Here is a 26,663-nt window from a genome sequence, read left to right as displayed (position 1 = left end):
CCGCCCATGACCTCACGTTTCATCAAGGTAAAGGTGTATCGGATGATCGGAAACCACCGTTGATATCGGCCCAACCTGAGTATTTTTGCTCCTCAACTTCAATTCTGCCCAGCCTTGGTGTTTAGCTGGGGAACGGCAACATGGTCGCCTCAATTATTACTTCGATGGTTCCGTACCACATCATCTCGTGGGTTCTCCATCTAAGACAGTTGTCTTGAGTGATCGGTGAGCTAATGCCAGGCTTCATGTTTCGACTGAATTAGATACGGCACCCTACTGGGAACGACATTCTTCCATGTGCGTCACAAAGGATCCCATCTGCTTCTTCTTACCTCAATCTCTTACGTTTCCACCTGAGACATGTCGATTTCAGCTCTCATGAGAATTGGACCGCTGCTTACATTACACCACGCTACTGCAGTCCTTCATCAATGGCATCGTCATGTTCCGAACCGTCGACAGGCCATCCTTCTCCGCCGTCCAAAGCAAATTGTTCCCCATCTACTTCGGCATGCAAACCGCAATCCCCGCGTTCCTCGCTCTGACATTCCCCGGAAACTCCCTCTTGGGCATCAAAGGTGGCATCAGCGGCCTGCTTGAGGCTCCCAACAAGTGGAGCTCCTTGGTGCCCATCGCAGTCATGTTTGTCAGCGGCCTCTCCCAGCTTGCCGTGCTGCTTCCCGCCACTATCAAGACCATGAAGGACCGCCGTGGACAAGGTAGCTAGCCCCGACCTGTACCCCTTCAATTTGTTGAGATGAAGCCCTTGGGAACCCAGAACTAATGAATGAACCACCCCTCACCAGCCAAGCGAGACGGACAGGAGTGGTATGACAAGGATACAAAGTCGGATGAGATGCGTGCCCTCAACAAGAAGTTTGGTATCCTGCACGGCATCTCTTCGCTCGTCAACCTTGTCGAGTTTGTTGCCCTTGTGGGCTACGGCTTCACGCTGGCTGCTCGCATCCAGTAAACACGGGACAATCTCACCACATTGCAGATATGTCATTGTATTATATCCATTATTACGACTCGTTGGTATATACTTGAGCCCCTCTCGAAACCAGTTCCCCTCTAGTACAACAAGTAAAGGATTCTCGCTAGTCATGCAATACGAATCACGGCCCAACTGTGAAGGTTCATCGTAACAAATCCATTTTCCGCCCCCAGAAAACATCTCTAGCCTGCTGATGCTCTACTCCCCAGTAGCCACTCGGACACTCTCTATGGGTATATCTCCGCTTAACCGTTGCGCCACGCAAATAGAAAGCAAAACACGTAAAGTCGTCAACGTAATCGACATCATCGTCCTGCGCCGGGTCCCTTCTGCAAGGCACTGTCGTGGAACGCTAATAGTTCCCGCTTGGCCGCCTCAAAGTCTCTCGCTTTCTGGTCCTTGTCCTCGGGTCGGAGTGCAGCGTGTTGGGCTCTGATTTGGTTTGCCTTCATCTGGCCCTGGATGCTCCATCTCCCAGGCTGACGCTCAAGAGCCTCCTTGACGTCGATTTCGTTGGCGGGCTTCGGGTACTCTCGTGAAAGAGGCGGCAGAGGGTTTGTCAAGAGCTTGTGGGCGAAGCCGCCAACGAACTCGTGGGATTCTAGTGTAGGAGTTGAGGTAGCCGAGACAGAAGGAGTAGAAAAGTTGCTGTTGGCAAGACTGAGTGACTCGGTGGTCAAGCGAGGGTTTGGTGTCTGGGTATCCATCGATGATAGAGAGGAAGTTGCAGTCTCGCAGCTGGTAGATGGTAAAATGTGATACTCAGGCGAGACGTTGGATAATCGTTGTTGTTTGTTACGTAGGTGTAATGAATGCTTGCGTTAGGTATTCAAGCACGGTGTTTAGGTTGGAGAGTTGAAGAGTTTGCAGAGTGGGAGCGTGGGAGCGTGGGAGGTATTTGTAGTTTGACAGAAGTAATTTTTAAAAGTGGGAGGTTCCTATTTTTATTTCACCGAGCATCTGAACTTGTATTTTTTTCTCGCCGCCTTATCGGAGCGTCTAAGAACTCACGAGTCAAGCTGTCCAGGCTCTGCTAGCAGATTTCTAATGCAAGCAAGCAAGTGACTCCCCGTCGGGCTGGATGAGTCTTACCCGGGCCGTGGAACCTTGTTAAACTACCCAAGAAGTTAAATCCCTTGATACCTAGCAGAATAAGGTAATAAAATAGCACCAGCACATCAATATTGCTTTCTCGTCTTCGGGGCAAACTTGGCGATTCTCCGGCCCTTGTCCTATCGCCTTTCCATGTGAACCGTCTTTTGTGAGTCTACTGACCAGAACGCCGCCTTATCTCCTGTTGAGCAGGGGTTCTTTTTTTTTTTCTTCTCTCGGTTCGGCCGGGATCCATAATTTCGAGGTAGCCACATGGACGCTTTGCCTCATTAAAACGTTACGCCATCAAGGGTCCTCCGAGGCCTTGTATCAGCCACGGCGATCGGGCTATGCACTAAAGCCAGGGAATTGCCGATAAGAGCAACGTCTGTCCGGAAGTGAAAGCCGGGCAGTTTGGCCGATACAAAGTGTGACCGAGGGGAGCCACATATCCGTGCTCGTGCTTGGTTTATACGCCTACCTTGTCCCCTTGTTCTCTTTACGAGTGTGAAGTGATTCGCGTCCAAATAGTAGCAATCATGAGACGTGAGAGTAATGGGGATCCACGAAGCGACTCCTCTGCCTCAGCTGGTGAACACGTTACGCCAGGGATGCCTTGCACTGTCACGGACCTGTGTTCGGTACAACAAGAGGCTAGAATGGCTTCACTCGCGGAAGCGCAAGTCCGCCCGGTTTAGCGATGATCATACAATGAGGCTTGGTGTAAGAGTAACGCTGCGCCGTACGGAGTCCGTCCATGGAGACTTGATCGGAAGCTGCCTCCATCCCGTGACAAAATCCACATGTTTTCGGATTCGGCTGCAGTATGTGCGAGTGCCAATAAGGCAGCAATACATTCATGACCCCATTAAGAAATTTGACAGTTTGGCGGAGGAATATTCATTACATAGAAGCAACCCCCACGACGAAGCCTATTGGCATGATGATGCGAACTGGGTCAGCTCCATCCACACTTGCTCATCTACTGCCTAACATCGGTAGGCAAAATACGAGTGTATATGCATGCAGAAACATCTTTGGGCTTCAAGTCGAACGCCCGCAGCAAAAAAGAAAACCAATGTCAACATCTTCATGCCCCACAACCAAGAGGTAGCATTCGGGCCTGAGTTGTTCGGATTCGTGTCTCACTTTGAGTCTCGGAAGCGCCATCTACGGCATTAGGAATTAAGAGAAAATGCGAACTAAATGAAACCCAGTTTATAAACTGGTCCTTCTGTTAAAATAAGGTACACATCCGGGCTTGCCTTTGCTATGACGTAGTCCGGCAGCCACAGTTCTGCCTCCGAAACCGCATACCTTTGACTTACCCTACACTCTCAACATCAAGATTGAAAAAAAGTTGCTCTATTTTGAGAGACCACATTCTGAATTCGCTTCGTGCTTGCATCATTGTAATGGATTTTACAGACAAAATATTCTTCACTTCTAAAAATAAGATCGTCATAAATGATCTTGGCATGCTGCTGCAGCTGAATACAGCAGGTGCAAGGTCTTGGGCGTAATTCGTGACTAAGCACCAAGCAATGCTACATACTGACTCATTGTTAAGCCAGCCATATTTAGTAAGATTGAATCTAATCAAGGCTCAGTTAAAAAGACGGTGATTGATGAGACGAAATTTCTCATCTACAATTTTCATACATTCCCTTTATAACACATAGAGTCTTAGAAAATGGCCGCAACGCCAAAGTATCTCACCGGCGACGGTGCCGGGATCAAAGAGTTCATTGACAAGTTTGACGTGAGTGGTTTTATCATTCTCATCCTAAACTCACCCTCGTGGCGGTCACTCACATGAAGATGTAGACATTCCTATTCGACTGTGATGGTTAGCCATAATTACCCTTCTAAAAGAGCTGAGCAGTATCTCACATTTGTTAGGTGTACTATGGAATGGAGACCACGTGTATGAAGGCGTTCCCGAGACAATTTCTCTCCTCAAGTCAAAAGGTTGGATAACCCCCCTGAGACACAAGCCAGCTCAAAACTCATCACTCACACTCTTTCTTCTCGTTTCCCAGGCAAAAGAGTCGTGTTCGTGACCAACAACTCCACAAAGTCACGGCAGGACTACGTCAAGAAGCTCGAGAAGCTGGGTATCCCCTGCGACGCCGAAGATGTCTTTGGCTCCTCCTACTCCGCAGCCATCTACATCAACCGCATCCTCAAGCTCCCTCCCGGCAAGAACAAGGTCTTTGCAATCGGTGAATCCGGAATCGAGACGGAACTAGCTTCCGAAGGCATCCCCTTCATCGGCGGAACGGACCCCAACTTCAGGAGGGATATCACGCCTGCTGATTTCGAGGGCATGGCCAACGGTTCGATACTGGATCCCGAGGTCGGCGTTGTCCTGTGCGGCCTGGACTTTCACATCAACTACCTGAAGCTCGCCCTGGGCTTTCACTACATCCAGCGCGGAGCCATTTTCCTGGCAACGAATGCGGATTCCACCTTGCCCATGCACCACGCATTCTTCCTCGGCGCTGGATCAATCATGATTCCCGTTGCCAACGCCGTTGGAGAGCAGCCTACCATTCTCGGAAAGCCAAGCCAGGCCATGATGGACGCTGTCGAGGGCAAGTTTCAGCTTGACCGCGCCAAGACGTGCATGATTGGCGACAGGTTGAACACCGACATCAAATTCGGCATTGAAGGGAAGTTGGGCGGAACGCTCCATGTGTTGACCGGTGTAAACCAAAAGGCAGACTGGGATCGCGAGGATGCGATCGCGGTGCCGGCCTACTACGCTGACAAGCTGAGTGATCTTCTTCAGGGGGCATAGATTCATGATATTTAGACTCTAGATTAGACCGTTTTTTCTTTCTTTTTTAGATGTGGTATGATATAATAGACAAAAAAGCATTTCCAATATTTTCCCTATGTTTGAACCCCCCCTCTTGGTTTATCCGTATATAGCGACTATTGTTTTCGTAGAAAGTTCTATAATTACACCGTTGAAGCAGCTCATTGCATTGGAAGTTGTGCACGTATTTATAGAGTTGTTCATTTCAGCCTTGCTTCTTCTTGTGCTTCTGCTTCTGCTCAGCACGCTTGACCAGCTCGCTCGACCTGATGACTTTCGGCCCAGGGGTCGCATACGGAATCAGTGTCTTGGGGATGAACATGCCAACATGATTTTGATAGGCCTTGTACTCTGGATATTTACCAGACGTAATGTTCTCTGTAAGGTTGGTGGAGCCCTGGAAGAGCAAAACTAAGAGGACGGCACCAATGCCAGCCCAGCTGTATGGGGTGTTGGTGGCGAAACAGCTCCATTGGTAGAGCATGAACCAAATTGTTTGTTCAGCAAAGAAGTTAGGGTGTCGGCTATAAGCCCAGAGGCCCGTTGTGATGAAGCCCCTATCCAGCTCAGCCGATGTGTATCTACTGGTGAGTTTCCCAGTGTCTTTGTATTTGTATTTGGCGGTTTGATAAGCTGGCATAGTGTTAGTACAGATGGAAAAGCGGTTTTTGATATTGAGTTCAACATACCCCATTGCTGGCCATCGCTTATCCACTCGCTCAGGACGAGGAGGATCTCAACGCCGGCAAAGACCAGATCAACTGCCTGAACCTCAGGCTCAAACTGGGATGAGAGCAAGATGACGTACGCCGGCACACACGAGAAGAGGTACAGGAGGATGCTCTGAATAAACGAAATAAAGGTGACGTTGAAGATGAACCAGACAACTGAGTTGAGTTGCGCTTTGACAATCATCCTGCTGAGAATTAGCCTGCCTCGCACTCTACTGTAAGGCGACATGGTGATGTGATGTGTCCTTACCACCTGTAGTCTTCTGAGCCAATGTTGTAGCCACCACGTCTCCAGTAGTTATACGTCAAACGAATCTGCAACAAGCCCGATATCAGCAGTGCCCTGAAAATTCTAATCACATCGTACTAGCACATGAGATCCACATACACTCCATAGTGTCGTACAGACAGCAATCAAATCCACTCGACCATGCGGCAAACCAGCTACACGTGCCCAGAGCGCAATGTGGACAACGTATAGGTTGGGCAGAATGCTCCACAGCCGGTCGATTTGAGAATAGTTGCGATTGATCTCGGACACGATCAAGGCGAGAAGCCCAACGACAAGAGACGCCGCAAAGCCTGAAATCAGGGGATTCGTCGTGACATAGAGCTCTCTCAGAGCATCCAGGCTGTCGATGCTCTCCCAGATGTGGTGGGGTAGCTGGTAGAGCTGGGGCAGGAAAGGCTCAACGACCTTTGAGTAGTCGACGCAGTCCTGCAGGGATTTGACCTGGGGCAGAGCCATTGCGGGCGATCGCCAGATGTTGAATGAATTGAGGGTTGAGACCAGCTTGTCAAGCATGGGCAGCTCAACCCCCGTCATGGACTTTATATATGCGGCCATGGCGGTCCAAGTGCTCGCACAGGTATGTAAGGGATTGATGGAATCAATGCCTATGACGGAGCAGAAAATCGGTGGCGGACCAATAAATGGGCCGTAGTTGTTGGCTGTGGCCGATTGCCTCCAGCGCCTGCGACCGCGCTGATCGAGGCGCGGGTTAGCGTCTACAGGCAGTTTCAGTGCCGTCCCTAGCCTGGAGTTTCAGTGCTTTTGGCGATGTGCTGCTTGGCCTCGATCTGGTACCATCCCAATGTACAGTAGCTGGAGCTCTGGTGGGGCGATTTGGTGCAGCTTTGCCCGTGCTCCAGTGAAATCTCGGCTCAAGCTCAACTTCTCTCGTTCTATCCGATCTGATACTATCACGAGCACACTGTTCCACACACGTGCAGCTGTCGAGAAGCAGCCCCGTCAGTCTCGGCAGCTCAAGCATAGCGTGAAGCTTCGCAGAATGGCAGTTGAAGAAATTCCCGCTGATTGGTGACCCAAAAACGCCTGGTGGAGGTCGATGTATGAAAAGAGAGACGTGAATCTCGATTCGAGAGCTCCATGCACTTCACCCGTCGGTGTTTGTCCGCCCTCAAGCCTCGAGCCATGAAAGTCCTCTGCGTGGCTGAGAAGCCATCCATTTCCAAGGCTGTGGCTGGCCATCTCTCTGGAGGCTCGTTCTCAACAGTGCGTACACGTTCATGTAGTCCAGCGTGATCTTTGGCGAGGGAACTGACATGAATCTAACTAAAGCACAACACACGCAACAAGTTCATCAAGAACTACTCGTTTGATTTTGATTTTGGCCAGCAATGGGGATCCTCAAATGTTACCATGACCTGCGTTACAGGCCATCTGACCAATGTTGAGTTCACCGCCGAGTACAAGAACTGGAGCCATCCTCCACCAGAATCGCTCTTCACCGCACCGATAGTGACGAATGTCCATGATGTGGGTGTTGCTAAATTGGTCCGTATAAGATGGTGCTGACCAATGAACAGGATAAAAAGGACATTGCCAAGAATATAGCCGATCAAGCCAAGTATGCTCGTCTACTGGTGATATGGACTGATTGCGATCGTGAAGGGGAGCACATTGGCCAGGAGATTGTCGACGCCGCCAAGAAGGGCAACGCCGGTATCCAGGTGAAGCGCGCCAAATTCAGCAATGTGGAACGAGCGTATGGATCATCTTCCGTTTTGTGGCATTTCCTTGTGCTGACACCTCCTTTCCCAGCCACGTGCTGTCTGCAGCCAGACGTCTTGTTGAGTTGGATGAGAAACAGGTTAATGCAGTTGCGGCAAGAATCGAATTGGATCTTCGCATTGGATACGCGTTTACGCGCTTCATAACGAATAACCTCAAGCATCTTGGTGGACCTCTGGCAGACCTGGTTCTCAGTTATGGTACGTAAAGAACAAATGCCCCTTTATCTCATACTAAATGAAATTATGTAGGCTCTTGCCAATTCCCAACTCTGGGCTTCGTGGTGGATAGATACTTTCGAGTCAAGAATTTTGTACCTGAGCCGTTCTGGGGCATTTCATTAATGCACAAGAAAGAGGGCAAGCAAGTTCGCTTTTCTTGGGCTCGTAACCGTCTATTCGACCGGATGACAGCCGTGCTCTTATACGAGCGATGCCTTGCTGCCAAAAAGGCCAAGGTCACCAAGGTGCAGGAGAAACCGACCCTCAAGTTCAAGCCGCTGCCTCTCACTACCGTCGAGCTTCAAAAAGCGGCGACACGCTTGCTTCGTATGTCCGGTCAGCAAGCCATGACGATAGCCGAAGGTCTGTACAATAAGGGCTTCATCAGTTATCCGAGGACAGAAACCGATCGTTTTGACAAGGGCATGAATTTGAGGGCCCTGGTTCAGAAACAAACAACAGATCAGCGCTGGGGTCCCTTTGCTCAGGGACTCGCCAACGGTGGTTTTCAACAACCAAGAGAAGGAAAGCATGACGATAAGGCCCATCCGCCTATTCATCCCATCGCGCACGTGGCACCGACCGCATTGACCTATGACGAGGGACGGCTCTACGAGTATGTTACGCGACGATTTCTTGCATGCTGCTCAGAAGATGCCAAAGGAATGGCAACAGATATTGAACTTCTGTTTGGAGATGAGCATTTCAGCACGCGAGGAATCATTGTGCTTGAAAGGAACTACTTGGACGTCTACATATACGAAAACTGGACTGATAGCACAGAGCTTCCGAGATTCACCGTTGGTGAGCAGTTCGAGCCTACCGAAGCAATGATGACTGAAGGTAAAACATCGCCGCCAAATTATCTTACTGAAGCGGATTTGATTGCGCTCATGGACGCCAATGGCATTGGAACCGATGCTACGATGGCGGAGCACATCCAGAAGATTCAAGACCGAGAGTACGTGGCAACTACAACAAGGGGAGGTACGGTAGCTACAGAGGGGGACGAGGATGGGCCGGACGAAGCTCCAGCTACTCGAGGCGGTCGTGGACGTGGCAGAGGAGGCCGTGGCCGAGGAGGAGGTGCCGGCGGCTCAGCAAGAGGGGGCCGGGGAAGTGGACTGAAAGTGTTCGTGCCAACTCAACTTGGCGTAGCCCTTATCTTGGGCTTCGACCGGATGAGCTTCGAAACGAGCCTCGGAAAGCCCTTTTTGCGTAAAGAAATGGAGCTTCAGATGAAGGCCATCTGTCAAGGCAGCACAACACGCCGGGCGGTTCTTGAACAAAGCATTGCACAGTACAGACAGGTATTCCTTCAATCTCAGGAACAAGTGGGAGTCCTTAAGCAGGTGAGTGGAGCCCTCCTTACTCGAACATTGCATCCCTTAATAACGTTTGTACTTCATGTAGGCCTGCCGCGAGTTCATCTTTGGTCAGGGGCCAAGAACATAACCCGATTGAAAGCGTGTCATCTTCGTGCTCCTCTTTGTTTGTACAACAAGCTTTGTCTCTTTTTGACTGCCAGCTGTATAACGCTGGTGTTAGCTCGTGTTATCCCACATGCTCAACTCAGCCTAGATCTAATCAATCGCCGATGCACACTACAATCCCGATCTTGCTTTCTTCGGGGTAACCAAACCCTACTCTCTGTCGCCATCATCACACAAAAATGAATATTCTATCTCCTGGATTCGACACGAGCGCGTCATTCAGCTCCTTAATACTAGCCTATAAATAACAACCCCATTACGGAGCACAGCTACCTCCTTTAAACCTACCAAGGTTCTCGCGGGACCCATCCAAGGGGGCGTGCAAGAAATAAGCGTCGCCGCCGATCGCCTGAAGTCGTTGTACCTGTTCATCAATACGTCACTAAAGAAAACCAACACGGGTAAAACTCCACAATCTCATTGTCTGGGCACTGGGGCTCCAGCCCTCAAACCACCAACGAAGCCACTTGTTATGCGGAATTTCGAAAACAATATTGCCTCGAGCGCACAAAGGAAAAAGTGGGATGAGATGAGATGAAGCAAAATGACTCTTATCGCTAAATAGAACCGTTTTCGAGAATGTCGGGTCCATGTTCGGCGTGGCTGACACACACACACGCCTCAGCAACTATTAACACACTTGGCTTGTCACTAACAACCACTTACACGCTCACACACACACACCCAAATCGAGAAATGGGGGGTCACATGGAGGCGCGGTAAATGAATCGTTACCAATCAGCTTATCTATCGAGCAACGTGACGGTTGCACAGCGTTCAACGGTTCTGGTTTGAGAGAGTCGCTGAGAGCTGTTGGAGGAACTGCACAGTACCAATTATTCGTACTCTCCAGATAGAAGCGCGGACCGTTTTGTCCAAGTATACAGTAAGTAGCGGCTTACCTGTTTGCAGACATTCGGAGGCGGATGTAGTTTCTTGTCCGTTGCGGTCGCCGTATTGTTTCTCTACTAACAGTTCTGTTACTGCAAGTGCGTGCATATTGTCCCATGAATTCCGTGTACACCCAGATGTAGGAGGTACGGGCAGATACATGCGCAGAGCATACTTGCGCAAGTTCCGATGAAGTTGAAGAAATCGCTCCCGCCTGGGCCGGTCACTCGGGCAGAACCAATGCAGGGAATGATCATTCAGTGTCAAAACGTTGCTTCTTTGCGGATAGTGTCAAGATCGGGATCGCCTGATTGCCTTCGCAGGCATTGACAGGCATCCATCAATCCGACCAGCTGCGTTGTCGGACTACCCCGATTGGCTGCCGGCCGAACGCTTGATTCTTCAGTGCGCGCCATCACATACATTGGCGCCAGCCAGTAATGTGGCCGTTCAAACCACACTGCGGATGCGCGTTTTGACGTCGGATGTCTGTCTCTGCCTCCCATAGCCGTGTTTGCATATTACAAGACAAAGACCCGCGGCAAGAAACCTGTTTGCGCCAAAGGGCTGAGACAGACCCAGAGGGCGGTTCTGCCCACAAGCTAAAGCCAGCGGGGAAACTAGATGGTTCGGCTTTGTGTTTACCCAGTCGGGCAATCGGGTCTGCCCACGGCTCTCCATGGTTTCGAGCATCGTGACAGATGGGAGGTGGACTCGGACTCCATGTGCTCCGTACTAGACGGTTCATTATCGCAGCCGAACAGACCGTCTCATTGTCTAGTCCGATAACTAACGGCACACCCCGCTTTAGCAAGGAAGCCGTTGGCCGCGATGCCGCAAAGGCATGGCGCGCACAAACGTCGATTTCCCGCAATGGCCATGGGGGGTTTTGATGCTTATCGCGATGGAAATTGGCGCAAAGCCTCGCCTACGCCCGCGTCAAAGCCCTAGAATCAGGGCTTGGTGACTTTTGTTCTGTGCACGAGATGAGTGTCAGATGGATGGCATGGTAAAGCCCAGCTACAATGACGTTGGTTGCTGACGTGCAAGGTGGCATTGCCATAAGACTTCGTATACCACCATGTAAATCGCAGGTTGGTTGAAGCAGGTAATATCCATACACTGCGGCGGGGTCTACTGCTATCTCCTGGGAACAGTAGGAAGTAATACCGGGAGCAAGGGCACAGGCAAAACTACCACCTACCTGTCTGTATATGGCTCGTACTTGGCGATATGTACTTGTCTATGACATGACATGACAATGCGTTTTTGTTACGTCTCATGGATTTTGTCTGTGGCCTCGTTTGTGCCCCCTAAACAAACTAAACAAAAACCAACGACAAATGCCGAGCCAGAACCAGCTCGAATCACCCCTTTCCGAGGCATAAAGGCCTCGCATCGTCGGACGGGTCAAGCCAGGTGTTTGTACGAGGACCACAACTCCCGTCGAATAAGAGCCAGCCCGCGATGAATGTGCGCGCTAGCTGGTTCCCCAGACTCGGGCCAAGATGGGGCCATGGGAGCCGTCGACGACAGCCTGGAGTGACGCCTGCTTGCACGTTGTCCAGTCCGTGGCCGAAATGCTCCGACTATCCCCGCTCCCGAGTCTCAGTGATAGGCTCATGTTAGAGACTCGCGGTTGTGCGCGCGGGTTTGCTAGCTGCGACTTACTCGTTGCCCACGTTAGTCGGGTTGACGACTCGAGCTCATGGTGTGTGAATCCCATGTACGAAATACATGAACCGAAGAGCCCTGCCGGGTGCTTTAGCGATGCAGGAGGAGATGAGGGACAGTCAGCTCGAGTCAACTGGCAGAGTAAGTCGGCGGGTGGGAGGTATCACCAAAGTACTGGGGTCCGTCTCCGGTGTCGCTGCGCCAACCGATATGGAATTGGGAATGCGACAGTGATTGAAGTTTAATCAGCCATTTTGTCAGTGCAAAGGGTCTGCCTTTATTCGGGAAATACTTTAATGCCCGGAAGAGCGTCTTTGGCGTGATACATGCGCCTCTTTGAGCATCAAGCCCCGGGTGATTTCCCATGTACGAGTATACAGTACGAAGCATCTATACCGGTTGGGCTCGACTTGCTGATACGAAATGCCCCGACCCAAGCACTCGTCAAAGCCCCCGTTTCTGCCCTCTCGCTTGACCACGCACTGCTCCTCCTCAAATCGACGCCAAATCATTACCTTGCCTTAGCTGGTGGTCGCATTGGGCTCCGGGACGCCGTGCCGCGGAGCGTATCAGCATTTAGAAGCTGGGGCTGGCTCATGCACTATGTATAACCAACGAACCAAATCGCTGTTCGCCATATACAGTGTTTGAGTGGTGGCCGACAATTTTTCACCTCATCACCGACTTGCGTCAAACGAGCGTCTCTCAATCATTCCCGCCTTGATCTCATCTTATCTTGGGCTGCAAGTTGGTGCTTCCAAAAACGTCCATGCAATAATAATTACAAGGCATGGATGGCCAAATCCCAAGTCATGGGACGGGCTGAGGTACAAAGGAGTACTGCCAGGTACCTGGAAGCCCGCCCGGCGACGCGCTGCAGCCACGCCCCTCCCCTCTAAAGCCTCTAAACCTCTAAACGGTTCCAGCGCACAGTGGGCCCGTTTTTCTTCCCTGGGGGCGCCCGGCTTGGGTTTTAGAAGGCTGCAAGCATCTGGGGCGTGCGGCTAGCAGTCGCGCCTTGTATCTCGTGCCTGCGCATGTACTCAGACTCGTACACACGGCCTTCATAATCGCTTCAGTCGCACCCTTCCAATCCTTTCTCTTCTCCCTTTCTTCCTCAAAGCAATCACAACAACGCAAAACCGTGCAAACGATTCACATCGGGAATCATCTGTCACAGTCTCGATCGTCGCGCCAGCCCTGCCACCGAAGCCCTTTTCTCTTCTTTCCAACATCGCCTTTGTTTTGCCAGGCTGTCTGTCACTGGTTTGCTCCTTTTGGTACGTACTCCGCAGGCACCCCTGGCCAGTGACTCAACCCCCTTTGCCAGCAAAACTTGCATTACCGCTGCTCGAGCATCACCGCCTCTTGCTTGCTTGCATGCATGCGTTTTTCCTTTGTTTTCTTTTTGCCTTCTTCTTCCTTGTTTCGCGTGCGCCGGGCGAAAAACAAAAAAGTACATATACTGACCGAGTCGCCTCCCTTGCCGCAGACTTAGCTCCCAAGCATTTGCAAATCCCGGTAAAAGAGAAAGAAAACAATGGCTTCTTTGGCGACTGCTGCCCGTGATATCCCCCAGGCCTCCTTGAGCCGAGACAACTTAACTGCTGTAGCGGCTCGGAGTGATCCTGCGATGACTGTGACACGATCTCGGGACCTCCCGACCCCTCCAAACTCCATCTCTCCCTCCTTGCCGGCCCACGGCCTCAAGGCCCAGCTTCAGAAGGCCAGGCTCGACCCTATCGACTCTGACTTGGATCTTCACGACAACGCCAGCGGAAGGTCGCTGTCCCCGGCGCTCGAGTCTGCAGGCGCCATCACCAGCTCCATGCTGGCTAAATACCACCTGCCCGAGATTCTGCTAAACCACGGACCGCTGGCCATCCGCCACATCATGGGATACCTTACCACGTCAGTTCCTGGATTTTCCGGCATCCCGCCGACCAAGGCGCGCAGGGTGGTTGTTGGTGCGTTGGAAGGACGTGGTGGCGAAGGTCGTGGTGTCGATGGGGACGTCGTCTTCGAGAAAGTGGGCTGGGGAAGATGGGATGCGCGCCGACGGGGACAGGCTGCCCGACACCGTCAAGCAACTCCGCCCAGCGGCCCATCCTCGTACACCGCTGGAATCCCAATCTCTAGGGTCAGCGGCCGGGGCTTGAGCCTGAGCAGGGCGAGGCTGAACATGGCCGGGTCCAACGGCGGGGATTCGGTGCACTTCTCCCACGACGACCACTATGACATCTCCATGATGGAGCACGAGGCCGATAAGATGTCCATGGATGATGACTCTGCGTCGGCTTCCTGCTCCGAGGCCCCTGACGATGATGTCGCTATGAATGATGACCCGGAGGATGTGACGGACGACGAAGACTGGGCCGCCGTCGGAGCCGCCGCTCTGCGGGCCGACTCATACCCAAACATGGCCGCAGCCTTCGAGTCCGGCCTGTCCTCCAACACTTACGCTGGCGGGATGCGCACGCTGCCTTCTACCTTTGGAGGTGTGGCGCATCCACCACAAGTCAAGATTGACTATTCTGCGTTCCCTGGTCCCTCGGACGCTCAGGAGCGCGAAGCTGTCGAAGCCCTTCTTCGACTAGGTTCTGTATAATACCAACTGCATGCACGGCGTTTGCTTTTCTTTTTCCTATTTTTTAATCGGGTGGGCGCGGCTTGCTTCTTTTTGGGTTCCCACGGTGGGAGGGTTTTCACTCGGTTCTGGGTGGGCTGGTTGGCTGGACCATGGAATACGTGTCACGCAATGCCCGGGGCGGCGTCCCGGATCAAACCCTTTCATGCTCATGACGACACGGTTGTTCTGCACGCATTGATGTTATGTTTTTGGACCCTTTTACTTTCGATACTCCGCACGCGGCATGTTTCTGTTTTTGCGTTTTGGCCCCTCATCTTCCCCTCCAAACTGAGGGGAGGATCACCACTCTTTTCCATCTGCCTAGATGGAGACGAGCCTTGGGCGGCTCGCATACCTCACTGCGACCCTAGCCTATATCGGCTTTCGATGGGACTCTTCAAAAGAGGAGAGAAAACGGACACACTGATCCGAGTCACCACCAGCACTCGCTATTGGGATATTTTCTGCCTGGATTTTGGCAACTAATGCCCGTCATGCATGTCGAAGAGCAGTGTCCTACTGCTTTGTGGTACGACCCGCATACCGGAGAACTCTTATACCCTCGTCTCACGACGAAAACCTTTTGGGTCTTCCCTTGATGGGATGACTTGCCCCCTTTTTCCATTTCATCTTTTCCTATAACGGGCATTTTTCTTGCACATACACATTTTTTGAAATGAAAAAAACTTAATAATACGGCGCTTCCCGAAAGCGCTTGGCTCTTCAACACACCACTCGCGGAAGAATTTCCAATCTGCCATGGCTGCCCAATGGCGGCACTTCAGGCTCGAGATGCAACAATTCTCCACTTCAGTTGCTTTTATTTTATCTTATTTTTCACACTCCCTTGCTTGATATTGCACAAGAGGAGAGGGGATTGGTTGGCTTTATAGAAATGGGAATGGCATCATGACGGTGAAGGACTGGATGTTGGATTTACGTGGAGAAAGAGGTCACAAATGCGCAAAGCTGAAAAAAAGAGGAAGTGAGGGGGAACAACAAAGGTGACGTGGCTTCTGATGCTTGTCTCTTTACAGAGCCCCTCAAAGAGAAGGATATCTCAGTGAGGGAAACACAAAGAAAAAAAAAAAATACTATTAACCGAGGACTGGCATAGCCAGATGGGTACCTAGCTTCCGGTCTCATTGAGGGACTCGATTTTATAGAATGGAAGTATTGACCATTTCCTCAAGGTTTGGCATTTCTGTGGCATCCAGTGATGTGCTTGTGATTGATAATTGATTCGATGTTGGTTGTGCGTGTCAAGATGGCTTACTGTTAAGAGGTGGAGTGGACTGACTATTGCTGCTCGTATGCAGCACACAATGCAATGCCGGCTAGCAGAGGTACAAAGGCAATAGCGTGGCGCTTCTGCAGGGAGCTGAGGCTGAATAGGCAAAAAGGCTTGCTGGCAAGATGCTAGAGGACGCTCGCTGAGTTGTCAGCGCAGATGGGGCTACGATTTACGTACGGGCAGGGAATGTAGATGAAGATCAACGAAGGGGGAGGGAAGAAGGTTGTCGATCAGATGCGAGAGCCGAGGAGGGGTCCTAGAATGAGACTTTGGAAAAAGGACATTGTGAGTGTATGTGTGTGTAGAGGGGAGATTTACGAATATGCGATGGCATGATATGGTGTTGCATACATGAGAGATGTTGTTGAGGAGAGAAAAAGTAGAATATTATGGGTGATGGTGTTTGATTGACTTTGTGTGTGTGTGTGTGTGTGTTTGGTTGATGTTTTGCGTGGGAACGTGATGGGTTTAAAACACAGCAGTGGGCTTATGCGAGAGACACGAAGATGACAGATTGTCACATTTGGGTAACAGAGAAGAACAAAAAGAACAAGAACAAGAATCCAAGATTATCTTTCAAGGATTGCACATGTAAGCTTAAAGATTCCATGCAAGTAAGAAATGAGCAAGATGAATGGAAGGATGATTAGATAACAGCTGGAGGGTCTTGGCGAGCAATTGCGTTACGCCCGGAAGGGCTGGTGCCAAGACATCATCGTCTGTTATAGTCCTTTTGACGAGATAGTTGGCCTTTCTGATGTGATGGGACGGAAGAAACGCTCCTTGTTAACGCGGGATAATAAATGTGCGGGTTTGAGGCTGGTGGTTGAGAGGGTGAGGGTTCATCGCGAGATGATACGCGGGATACGAAAGGTCTACTAATACTATTACTACTGCTGCTGCTGTTGGGTGATGGTGGTACAGATACAGGAGGAGTAGTAATACGGAATCCTTCCGAATTGCTTGGCTCTTTTTCTTCCATTTTATTCGAAATCTTTGATCCTATGAGAAAAGGATTCGTGATATACAGCTATACTATCAGAATGTGCCTATGCTAACATCTGGCCCTCCTTCGAACCTCCGCCATGACTAAACAATTGTATAATAAGCACCTCGGAGTTCTCCAGCTATCTCTGTTTCTTTTCTCTTCTAATTTTTTAGGTTGGATGCACTGCCACCATCCTCGGAGAAAGGTGTGTGTAGCGGACAATGAATGTGTGTCATTGAAGAAAGTAGGAGCAGGTGGCGGCTCCTTGGCAAAGTGGCAATGTTTCTTGGTATTACGGAGTAGTGGGTTTTGCCCAGCTGGAATGGCTTGTCTTGGCGATAGGGGGAATATGGAGTCGTTTTGATGGGAACGGCCTTTTTGGTTTACCGAGGAGGGGTCAACATGTGCGAGTATGTATGTGCAAATATGGGAGGAAGAGAACAATAAGTTGTGTGTGAAAGCCCGGGGGATATGTGTGTGTTCCAAGTATGAGTGTGAAATATAGAGATGGGTTAAATGATATGGTGATTTGGTTGTTGAATGTTGGTGAGGAGAATGGTCAGAACGGAATCGGAAACAGTGGTGAGGTGATGCAAGAGCAGCAACATTTGATGATATCTACGGACTTCTGCCAGGTAGAGAGATCCTGGCCAGCATCAAATTGACATAGACCTCCTTCCTAGTCCATGGTATCGGGCCAATCTGATGGTTTCCAGCATCCATGTGTCAGATACAGCTGTATTAGGCAGTAGATTCCCGGACATCAAGCAGCATCAGCATCAGGTACGAGTATGGGGTACTGCGTACAATTAGCCAGGCACAGGCGCCATGCCAGGGTCCTGTACCAGTGACCAGCTGCACGGATTGCTCAATCAGGAAAGGGGGGTCAACAGGACACAAAGAATGGCCCCAAAATGCGATCAATTAACATTTGGTTACGTCGAGGAGGATCCATTCATGTACCAACAACAACTGGTGTAACTCTCTGGATGTGAGAAATGATGGTGATAATAGCAAAAGTTGGTAGTACTCGTACTGGTTGTGAGCGTAATGTATAGCCACGGAATCTAGAGAGAGCGTATATGTACATAGCCGAACGTTATCTGGCTATCGGGATGGGTCGGAGTTCTCTGGGTCCGTCAGGCCGCCAATAAAGGAGCTGGGCCACGTTTGCAGTCTGCCGTAGTCAATCGACTGAGAGCAAGTTAAAGTCAGATCGCAATTTGGCACCGGTTTCCGTCCCCCATTGCAAATGACCCCTGGTCCACCGAGCCACCCCATCTAAGGCCATGCCTCAATCGTCCAGCAATGCTACTCAAGGTGACTTGGAGTGATGATACCGGAGGCAAGTTCAGCACTCCGTACGAGCACATGTCCTGACGAGCTGAACCGAGACCCAAGGAACAAGCCGTTGTCGATCAAGCGGTTCGGTATTCGGTACGCGCGAGCTGTGCGTGCAGCAGGCTAGCTAGCGGCTTTATCAATCTTCAACCTTCTCGCTGCTGGTCCCTTGCACGCGACCTGGCTGAAGGGAGAGGCGCTGACGCGGTGCTCAGACGCCAAACGGGGCGCTAGAGTTTGATTTGGGGAACATGACAGGCTAGTGTCGTCTCGGCGAGCTTGGCTTTGTCTCTAATGCGGCGGAAAGCTTGATTCAGGCGTCTCGAGATATGCATAATGTTGTTCCGACTTGGCGAGCATACTCATACACACATCGACAGGTATACAGCCCATCCCTCCACCAGCTGCCATGTCCATGGGCGTGTCATGTCATCCACACATGGCCTGTTGTTTGGAAACGACAAGCTCAACCGTTGAGGTAAATGAACAGGCTAGGAAATATGGATTCGCCACGGCCAAAGCAAAATAAAGCGTAGTGAGACCTGCGGCGGGTATAGGTCCTGCGCAGGTATTGCCGTAAAGGAGCACATCTGATAAGACGGAGGGCCAGACTCCGCATACGATTTCGTACCTATTTCCAAATATCCGTACTTGGTGCAAATTACTCCGTACGGGAAAAAAGAGCACCGCTTGTTTGCTTTGTTAGGGCCGCGTAACCGCTAGATATCGAGGCCAATTCGCGGGTTGTTGCTGCTGCTATCCGTTGGTTTGGATGTTGTCATTTCCATCATGTCTGACAAAATGAGGTTCGTCCCGTCTTGTCTATGCCGTCTGAACCGGCGGTCCCTATTTCCACTTGATGCTTTCCATCTCCATACATACGAGGTACCTGCAGCATAGGTGCCACCATATACTCGTACCTGTATGGATATGGATACATGCACCCATCCAACGTTTACTGTACGGTACCCGTATTAGTAGGAGCAGCAGTTCTGTATCACGCATGACAGCATGACGGCACAAAGCAAAGTACAGTAGCACTGCCTCTCCGTAAACGCGCGAGGGCGAGATTAAACCGACGGGAACCAGGAGATAGTAGGGAGAGGGAGAAGAAAAAGAATTGGACACTGACAGACATGTGCCATGGCTCGAATCGATTTACACAAAAGGTCGGAGTGAGCGGCCACAGCGACAGCGACTGCGACCAGAGCGACGCTGGCGAGGGCCACGAGGCCAATCGAGAGCGCCGGGTGGGCACTGCGCCAAGGATGCCAAGTCTTGGCATTTCTTGGCATCGTATGCGCCGCTGCTCTCCGGTGGGCTGGACTGCTAGGAAATACCTGTGCGGGACCTTAGGAGACCAGTGAGTTCTATCTACTGAGCAAGTAGTTTTAGGTCCCCCTCCATCCGAACCCGCTAGCCCAGCAACGCCAAGAAATGCCAAGAACGCCAAGAATTTCCGCTTGGCCCTCTCGCGCCTGCCCAGGCCTTTGTGTCGATGTAAAGGGAGCCTCTGCCCCCAGAAAGCCTCGACCAGAGGCGCGAGTCTTTTCCCCCGGAACTTGCGTCCATCATAATCCCATATTTCATATCCCGGCATCCCGTATCCCCCAGAAATTCCAGCGTCTGCCTTTCGAGATAAAACCGCCCTGCAACCGCCCGCCCGCCGTGGTTGCGCATCCCGAATCTTGCATCTGCAATCCCCCTTCTGAAATTTTACTGCTTGCTGCGCCAAAGCGCCTCTTGGCCCCTCCCCGAAGATCGCGGCACCTCTGGTTGACTTTTCTGCTGCCCCACCACCAACAAGCCCCCCGACAATGTCGGCCCAAGTCCCCGACCAGGCGTCGGCTCTGTCGCCCAGCCATGATCACAAATCCGCCTCACCAACTGATGCCTCGTCCACCACGAGTCCGAATGGCAGCACCAGCACCGGCAACAATGCCAGCAGTGCCTCGTCCAACGCGCAGGTGTCGCCGTCGCTTGGTGACGCCGTGGATGCGCCCCGGCAGCTCGTCTGCCGCTGGAACCAGTGCGGCTTGAAGTTTACCAACGCCGAGACGCTCTATGTAAGTGATTGAGTGATAACTTGATAAATGGTAGCTTGGTAGCAGACATGGAGATGGTCTAGCACTGAGCTTACTTACTTTACACTTCCTTATGCGAGGATAATGATGCTAACCAGGTCTCGTGCAGGAACACATTTGTGAGCGTCATGTTGGTCGCAAGAGCACAAACAACCTAAGCCTCACCTGCCAATGGAACTCTTGTCGCACCACCACTGTAAAGCGTGATCACATCACTTCTCACATCCGTGTTCACGTCCCTCTCAAGCCCCACAAGTGCGAGTTCTGTGGCAAGTCTTTCAAGAGACCTCAGGACTTGAAGAAGCACGTCAAGGTACTTATTCCCCATGCCGGCGATGGTCGAGTACTAGTTGACTTACTCACTCTCCTAGACCCATGCCGATGACTCGGTTCTCTCCCGACCTGGCCAGGATAACCAGCCAGGCATGAACTACAGACCACAAGCTCCCAAACGTGAGTACTCTGCAGCTTTATTTCACTGTCTCGACCTTTCATCGCCACTAACTCATACCCTCTTAGCCCCTAGCTATTATGACCACAACGGACAGATGCGAAGCCCCGTCACCGGCTTCCCTCAACCACATGCTGGCGGCTATTATGCTCCTCAGCCGTCGACAAACTATGGTCTCTACTTCAACCAGCAGCATGTCAACACGGCACCCCGCTCTGAGCACATTGGCTACGCTGCAAGCTATGACCGCAAGCGCACTCATACTCATGAGATGGTGGACGACTTCTTTGGCAACGTCAAGCGTCGCCAGATCGACCCGACTTCCTATGCTCAGATCGGACGTTCCCTGCTCCCTCTTCACAATGCCCTGTCTATCCCCAGCGGACCCATGGCCGCCACTGAATCTTACTTTCCCCAACCGGCTGGTCATGCTGTAGGTCACGGTGTGGTCCACGCTGCGCCTGCGCCCGCGCCTACTCAGAATCCCTTGGCCCAGCAGTACTATCTGCCCATGCCCAATGCGAGGTCACAGAAAGATCTCATTCAGCTCGACCAAATGCTAGGGCAGATGCAAAACACTGTGTACGAGACCGCTCCTCAAATGACCACAGGAATGCACCCCCATGAAGGCCAATTCGCCGGATACCGCAGCACACCATCACCAACTACGCTTCACCGCGGCCCAGATGCCATGCACGTTGGTGCTGATGGCTACCACCAGCCTGTCTCAGCAGCAAGCATGGCATCCCCTCTGACGGCCATCTCGTCTACTGGCACCCCTGCAGTAACACCGCCGTCCAGCGCCATGTCATATACTTCTGGCCATTCTCCAAGCCCCTCAGCCTCCTCGGGATTCTCACCACAGTCCCGCCACAGCTCGACTGCCTCGTCCATCATGTATCCTAGCCTGCCCACTAGTCTGCCGGCCGTTAGCCAGGGATTCGGACAGTCCACCACGGCAACGCTGGGCCCTAGCTTTGACGCGGGCGAGCGCCGCCGATACTCGGGTGGCATGCTCCAGAGAGCTCGCGGCGCACCGCCACGATCTGTCGAGGAACCCACTGGCGCAGTCACTCCCAAGGCAAGCGAGTCTGCTCAATCGATTGGATCTCCCTCCTCGGAATCATCAGACGTTAGTGATGGCACCCGCGAAAAAGAGGAGCAGTACGAGCGATGGGTAGATAACATGCGGGTGATTGAAGCCCTTCGTGAGTATGTCCAAGGGCGCCTCAAGCGCGGTGACTACGAAGATGAGTACCCTAGCGTTAGCAAGATTCGCAAGGATGTTGATGCCATGGACCTCGAGGGCAAATCCAGAAGCCCGCTTGCCAACGAGCGCCCCATGTCCAAGGAGAGCAACCCTCTGTACCCTGTCCTTCCAGTTCCCGGTACCTAAATCATGTGCCCACCTCATGAGATTGGTTGTATGAGGTGGCTTACTTTTCTTCTCTTCACATTTTTTTTTATATGGTACCATGTTGGTAAAATTTGACGGATCAAAATGACGCACTGCGACGTTCATGGCATTTGGCGTATGTGATACTAGGTTTATTCTCTATTTATTCCCAATGTGTACGATTCAGGTTGGTGGAAGGGTTTTATATACTGGTGTGGGGAACAAATTCAAAGGGAATAGTATGAAGTGAATATTATAAGCTTGACTGTCCCCTGATGGCTGTACCTCGTAGTCAAGTGCAAGATGAGCTATGTGCATGTAGAAGAGATGTATGTATTTGCCATGCTGTAATTTTATTAAGTACGTTTCACGTTCTATCAAGTACATTAGTAGGTATCTAGTGCCAACAAATGGTAATAGAATCTTTGACTAGCAGAATACCGTGTCTATTTGCACCGAGTACTTCTCGCCAGAGTCTAAATATAGAGGCAAGGTGTCTCAAGCAGCTCACGGGAACAAGCATCGTCATTTCCTAATCACTGTGCAACCACCGCAAGGTGTACTGACGCAAAAAGGCAATTCCCGAGAATAACATTGACTCTCGGTGACGTCGATGATAATGACGACGGCCTTGACAAGATCAGGAAAGACCGACAGAATGGAAAGACTCAGAATCCTCTCTTGGCGAATCGAATGAGAACGTTGCTGATGTTGGCGCAGCTGTTCAGGTCTGGAACATATTAGTATGTAAGAGCATGCAGCCTCAAGCCGAGGAGAAGCCCGTGCGGTGATTGACGGAGCGGGATACTCTAATTTCGGGGCTGGAATGCGGCTGCAGAGTCGAGTTACACTGATGATACTCAGACGGGGAGAGTCTGTGTGTACTTGCATGTACATTATGTAAAAAGAAGAAGATGAAGAGGTAAGAAGGCCAAGAGAAGGAAGAGGCAAAGAGGAGAGTGACAAAAGGGCCGAGAATGTTTAAGGAATGAGGAGCTGGAATTGGGTGTTGGCGAGTAAACGAAGGAAGGAGCACGAGGCAACGGCAAGCTTGTGAGGTGAGCAAGGAAAGAGCCGGGTCGTGCCTCGTCTGATGTTTCCTCTCATAGCCCTAGGCTAAGTACACGGACCATATCTCTATTCATTCTTCTTCCTATTCAAAAGTCTCAACAAATCCGCTGGAAAGCCCCTTCTCGATTCTCATTTAACTCCCCTAACTGGATCTCTTCATTTTCTGCTTTTCTCCTGGGATTTTCGTGTGCAAAAATCTGCCCTTGTTTGCGTCTTTCCGCGTGCGCAAACCAGATCACCACACTTCCTCCCGAGACAGAAACGAGTGTTGGTTGCCCCAGACTGTCTTTGATTCTGAGACATTTGGCCTCCCTTACAGGTAACTGACGGTGAGAATAAAAGCCGACGGGCCGCCGCCTACAGCAAACGAAACCAGCGACATACAAAAAAACACAAACACGCCAATTAATTACCGAGAAAGAAAAAAGAAGAAGCCCATCATGAAGATGCTTTCGTTTGCCGCTCTCTCGGTGCTGGTGTTGGGCGCTTCGGCCCTGGCTGCGCCGCCGGCCCACCCACCGGCCGACAATGGGTGCTGCTGCTGCGACATCAACAAGAAGAGAATCGACTGCGACAGGTCGATCCCGGCGTCGGAGTGCATCTGCCCCCAGGTCATATGCCCCGCCGGCGCGCCCACGTTCACGCACGGCACGCCGCCGAAAGCCACCCCACCGCCCACGCCGCTGCCGACTTACAAGCAGTGCTGCTGCTGCAATCCCAACATTAACAAGATTGTGTGCTCGCTGAGGCTCGTGGAGGACTGTATCTGCTTGGCCGTTATGTGTCCGACGGATGCAAAGACCATCTTTGTCAGGCCAACTGGCGTTCCGACTGTCGCTTAAGAGTATTCGTTGTTGAGCTGACTTGCCTGAATCCTGGACCGGGGACATGACATGGGGGGGAGGGAAAATACAGGGAAAGGCATTGTGAATGGTGAATGCACAACACGCGTGGCAGACTGGTCGAAAAATTGATGATTTACTGATGGGCGGCTTTGGAGATGGCTGAAACTTGAGATGGGGGCATGCCGGATGGGTTACTTGACAGTATTTACACCGTTTCTATTCAACAATAAATGGAATTCTCTAGATAATTGTTACTGAATTTTAACCGCACACCACGGCATGGTTGCATCTGATGGGCATCTGATGGCCGCGAATGTTGTAGAACTGAGTCCAATTGCTTTTTATTGATCAAAAAGTTACACTGCATCACTGTACAATCAGTTAGGGGTGTACTGCCTCTAATCCCTTGGGACACAAATATGTGCTCAAGTTGGCAAGGGTATGGCCTACCGCTCTTTCCTTTTTCTTTTACTCATTCGTCGATTCTCCTCCCAAAATTAAATTCCAACTCCCAACACCAACACCAAGTACCAACAACATCATCATCTCACTACATTATCAAGACATTCCTAAACCGCGGCTTGCCAGCTTCTAGGCTATCGATGGCCTTCTTGACGTCGCTGAATTGGTAACGCTCAATCATGCACTTGACCCCGTGCGTCATGGCGAATTGAATGGCCTCCTCGCTATCCAGCGCATGGCCACTCGCCCAGCCTTGCACGCTGGCGCCCTTCATAATCAGCGTCACAGTGTTGACATCGACGGAGCCCACAGGAGCCAAGCTCAGGATCTTGCCATTGGGAGCGAGGCCATCAGCCAAGGCGCCGACGACCTTGGGATTGGGCGCCGTCTGGACGATGATGGAGGCACCGCCCATCTTGGCCAGCTCGGCAGGACCGTCGGCCTTGCCCGTGTCGATGTAGTGGTGCGCGCCCAACTGCTTGGCAAACGACTCCTTGTCGCTGCCGTGGGACAGCACTGCCACCTCGTAGCCCATCTTGCTGGCGAATTGGACGGCCAAGTGACCCAGCCCGCCGAGGCCCTGGATGGCGACTAAACGGCCCTGCTCGACCTTTTGCTTGCGGATGCCGTTGAAGACGGTGACGCCGGCGCATAGCAGCGGTGCGGCCTCCGCGGGATCGATTTCCTTTGGGATGCGGACTACGGCTTCGGATCGCAGCAGGACGTATTCAGCGTAGCCACCGTCGCGCGACACGCCGTTGATGACCTCGTTCTTGCAGTACTGGAACTCGCCGCGCTGACATTCGCGGCACACGCCGTCATGTCCTCCGTGCCATGGCCCGCCCACGCGCTGGCCCACCTCGAGATTCTTCACGTCGGAGCCGAGCTCGACAATGTCGCCGACGATTTCGTGGCCTGGGATACGGGGGAAGACGTCGCCCATGTGGCCGTGTGCGACTTCCATGTCAGACCAGCACACGCCGCAAGCGATGACCTTGACGAGGACCTGGCTGGCCTCGGGGTGTTTTAGGGGGACATCTTGGAGCTCGATGGGGGAGTTTGGCCCCGTGAGGACAAGGGCCTTGTATGTTTTGGGGAGGGAGGGCGTCATTTCGAATATTTTGCTTATGATTCACCAACTAGGTATTGTATATGCCTGTCTTTAAGCTTCAAAAACAAAGTGCTGACAGACTTGGGTTGAGAGACAGGGAGCTCGAGTTTGAAGAGTTTGAATGTGCCTGAATGACAGCTCTCATGGCACAAACTTAAAATGGGAATGGAAGCTTCTTGAGTATTTATAGCTTTTCCATTTCCCTGTTGCCAGAATGGCTTTACTTACAAAGGCATTTGACAATGCCCATTGACCCAATGGGTCGAGCTGCTCCCCTCCCACTTGTACCTCAGCGCCGGCATCTAATCAGCCGAAACAGCGCTCAGCTCTGCAATATCCATGGAAACTATCAAAAAGTTAAAAAGCCCATCTCATCCGGGCGAGCTTGCTAGACGGAATGGGAAAAGAAGGACAAGAACTAGTGCGATGGGCTGAAGTCAATATGACTTCACCAGTGGGGTGGGCTGGATGCTTTGTAAGGAAACTGAGCTGATCGGAGGTAATTGGGGATAGGAGAAGGAGGGAACCAAATAGTAGGATCTTCCTTATCTTCTATATCTGCGTTGTGTCGTAGAGGTGGGAAGCATTTGGTTGGTTGCAAGCTGGGGTTTAGTGGCTTCTGCATCGTGCATTTGGTGTGTTAAGTGATTACTGAGATCGAGATTACGACATCGACGACTGGTTGCATGGAGGTAACTTGTTCTATTTCGCCCGATGTCCGATGTTGTATCCGCTAGGAGTCCAAATGTTTTCTAATTTGGAGACTTCTTGTTTCGAATGAGGTGGATGTATCTGGATTTCTTCTTTATGCTCTCGGTTCTCGTGTATATGCAATGTCGGACAACTGTCAGATCTGAACTTGCAACCATCCTCGTATGTTCCCGTGAGAAGCAATGGCTAAGAAACATGATTTATTATAAAGGATTCGTACCACACCTTACTACTCATGTAGCTACGTATACACAAAATTAAGATGTCGACACCTTGACGATCTCATTCTTATCTTGAATCTCGACCAAAATCAGGAAAAAAT

General features: G+C 51.4%; 10 protein-coding genes across 10 annotated transcripts; 5 read left to right on the top strand and 5 right to left on the bottom strand.

The window, feature by feature from the left end:
* Positions 1-53: 53 nt before the first annotated feature.
* On the top strand, positions 54-1,558 carry V8C40DRAFT_25579 (DUF4149 domain-containing protein). The gene is made up of 5 exons (XM_083218129.1): positions 54-187; positions 264-297; positions 422-719; positions 807-1,137; positions 1,210-1,558. Exons 1-4 carry the CDS (start codon positions 141-143, stop codon positions 971-973), a joined length of 546 nt encoding a protein of 181 aa, XP_083072524.1. The 5' UTR covers positions 54-140; the 3' UTR covers positions 974-1,137; positions 1,210-1,558.
* Positions 990-2,319, bottom strand: V8C40DRAFT_246570 (uncharacterized protein). Its single transcript, XM_083216133.1, has one exon. The coding sequence runs from the start codon at positions 1,702-1,704 to the stop codon at positions 1,303-1,305; it is 402 nt and encodes a 133-aa protein (XP_083072523.1). The 5' UTR covers positions 1,705-2,319; the 3' UTR covers positions 990-1,302.
* A 1,187-nt stretch (positions 2,320-3,506) lies between these two features.
* On the top strand, positions 3,507-4,981 carry V8C40DRAFT_246567 (4-nitrophenylphosphatase). Its single transcript, XM_083216132.1, has 4 exons — positions 3,507-3,851; positions 3,917-3,938; positions 3,992-4,060; positions 4,132-4,981. Exons 1-4 carry the CDS (start codon positions 3,783-3,785, stop codon positions 4,890-4,892), a joined length of 921 nt encoding a protein of 306 aa, XP_083072522.1. The 5' UTR covers positions 3,507-3,782; the 3' UTR covers positions 4,893-4,981.
* On the bottom strand, positions 4,901-6,677 carry V8C40DRAFT_246563 (uncharacterized protein). The gene is made up of 4 exons (XM_083216131.1): positions 6,033-6,677; positions 5,895-5,959; positions 5,603-5,829; positions 4,901-5,546 (listed from the first exon to the last, which is right to left on the bottom strand). Exons 1-4 carry the CDS (start codon positions 6,489-6,491, stop codon positions 5,119-5,121), a joined length of 1,179 nt encoding a protein of 392 aa, XP_083072521.1. The 5' UTR covers positions 6,492-6,677; the 3' UTR covers positions 4,901-5,118.
* A 402-nt stretch (positions 6,678-7,079) lies between these two features.
* On the top strand, positions 7,080-9,355 carry V8C40DRAFT_275169 (DNA topoisomerase 3; the record flags this gene model as incomplete). The annotated part of the gene is made up of 6 exons (XM_083220674.1): positions 7,080-7,160; positions 7,227-7,424; positions 7,475-7,653; positions 7,710-7,879; positions 7,931-9,252; positions 9,314-9,355. 6 exons carry the CDS (start codon positions 7,080-7,082, stop codon positions 9,353-9,355), a joined length of 1,992 nt encoding a protein of 663 aa, XP_083072520.1.
* Positions 9,356-9,668: 313 nt separating this feature from the next.
* Positions 9,669-10,572, bottom strand: V8C40DRAFT_25482 (uncharacterized protein). The gene is made up of 3 exons (XM_083217907.1): positions 10,296-10,572; positions 10,060-10,215; positions 9,669-9,757 (listed from the first exon to the last, which is right to left on the bottom strand). Exons 1-2 carry the CDS (start codon positions 10,444-10,446, stop codon positions 10,064-10,066), a joined length of 303 nt encoding a protein of 100 aa, XP_083072519.1. The 5' UTR covers positions 10,447-10,572; the 3' UTR covers positions 9,669-9,757; positions 10,060-10,063.
* Positions 10,573-11,426: 854 nt separating this feature from the next.
* V8C40DRAFT_246557 (uncharacterized protein) lies at positions 11,427-12,312 on the bottom strand. Its single transcript, XM_083216130.1, has 2 exons — positions 11,956-12,312; positions 11,427-11,891 (listed from the first exon to the last, which is right to left on the bottom strand). Exons 1-2 carry the CDS (start codon positions 12,008-12,010, stop codon positions 11,695-11,697), a joined length of 252 nt encoding a protein of 83 aa, XP_083072518.1. The 5' UTR covers positions 12,011-12,312; the 3' UTR covers positions 11,427-11,694.
* A 930-nt stretch (positions 12,313-13,242) lies between these two features.
* Positions 13,243-14,678, top strand: V8C40DRAFT_25451 (putative Sin3 binding protein-domain-containing protein). The gene has a single exon (XM_083217835.1). The coding sequence runs from the start codon at positions 13,499-13,501 to the stop codon at positions 14,564-14,566; it is 1,068 nt and encodes a 355-aa protein (XP_083072517.1). The 5' UTR covers positions 13,243-13,498; the 3' UTR covers positions 14,567-14,678.
* A 5,017-nt stretch (positions 14,679-19,695) lies between these two features.
* V8C40DRAFT_246544 (pH-response transcription factor pacC) lies at positions 19,696-22,412 on the top strand. Its single transcript, XM_083216129.1, has 4 exons — positions 19,696-20,276; positions 20,404-20,607; positions 20,666-20,747; positions 20,814-22,412. The coding sequence occupies exons 1-4, from the start codon at positions 20,028-20,030 to the stop codon at positions 22,139-22,141; spliced, it is 1,863 nt and encodes a 620-aa protein (XP_083072516.1). The 5' UTR covers positions 19,696-20,027; the 3' UTR covers positions 22,142-22,412.
* A 1,035-nt stretch (positions 22,413-23,447) lies between these two features.
* V8C40DRAFT_275167 (alcohol dehydrogenase) lies at positions 23,448-25,630 on the bottom strand (the record flags this gene model as incomplete). The annotated part of the gene is made up of 3 exons (XM_083220673.1): positions 23,448-23,520; positions 23,732-24,043; positions 24,609-25,630. 3 exons carry the CDS (start codon positions 25,628-25,630, stop codon positions 23,448-23,450), a joined length of 1,407 nt encoding a protein of 468 aa, XP_083072515.1.
* Positions 25,631-26,663: the final 1,033 nt, after the last annotated feature.

This window comes from Trichoderma camerunense (assembly GCF_050948025.1).
Source record: "Trichoderma camerunense strain CBS 138272 chromosome Unknown V8C40scaffold_10, whole genome shotgun sequence".
NCBI classification, from domain to species: Eukaryota; Fungi; Ascomycota; class Sordariomycetes; order Hypocreales; family Hypocreaceae; genus Trichoderma; species Trichoderma camerunense.
This window is presented reverse-complemented; position numbering and strand designations above follow the sequence as displayed.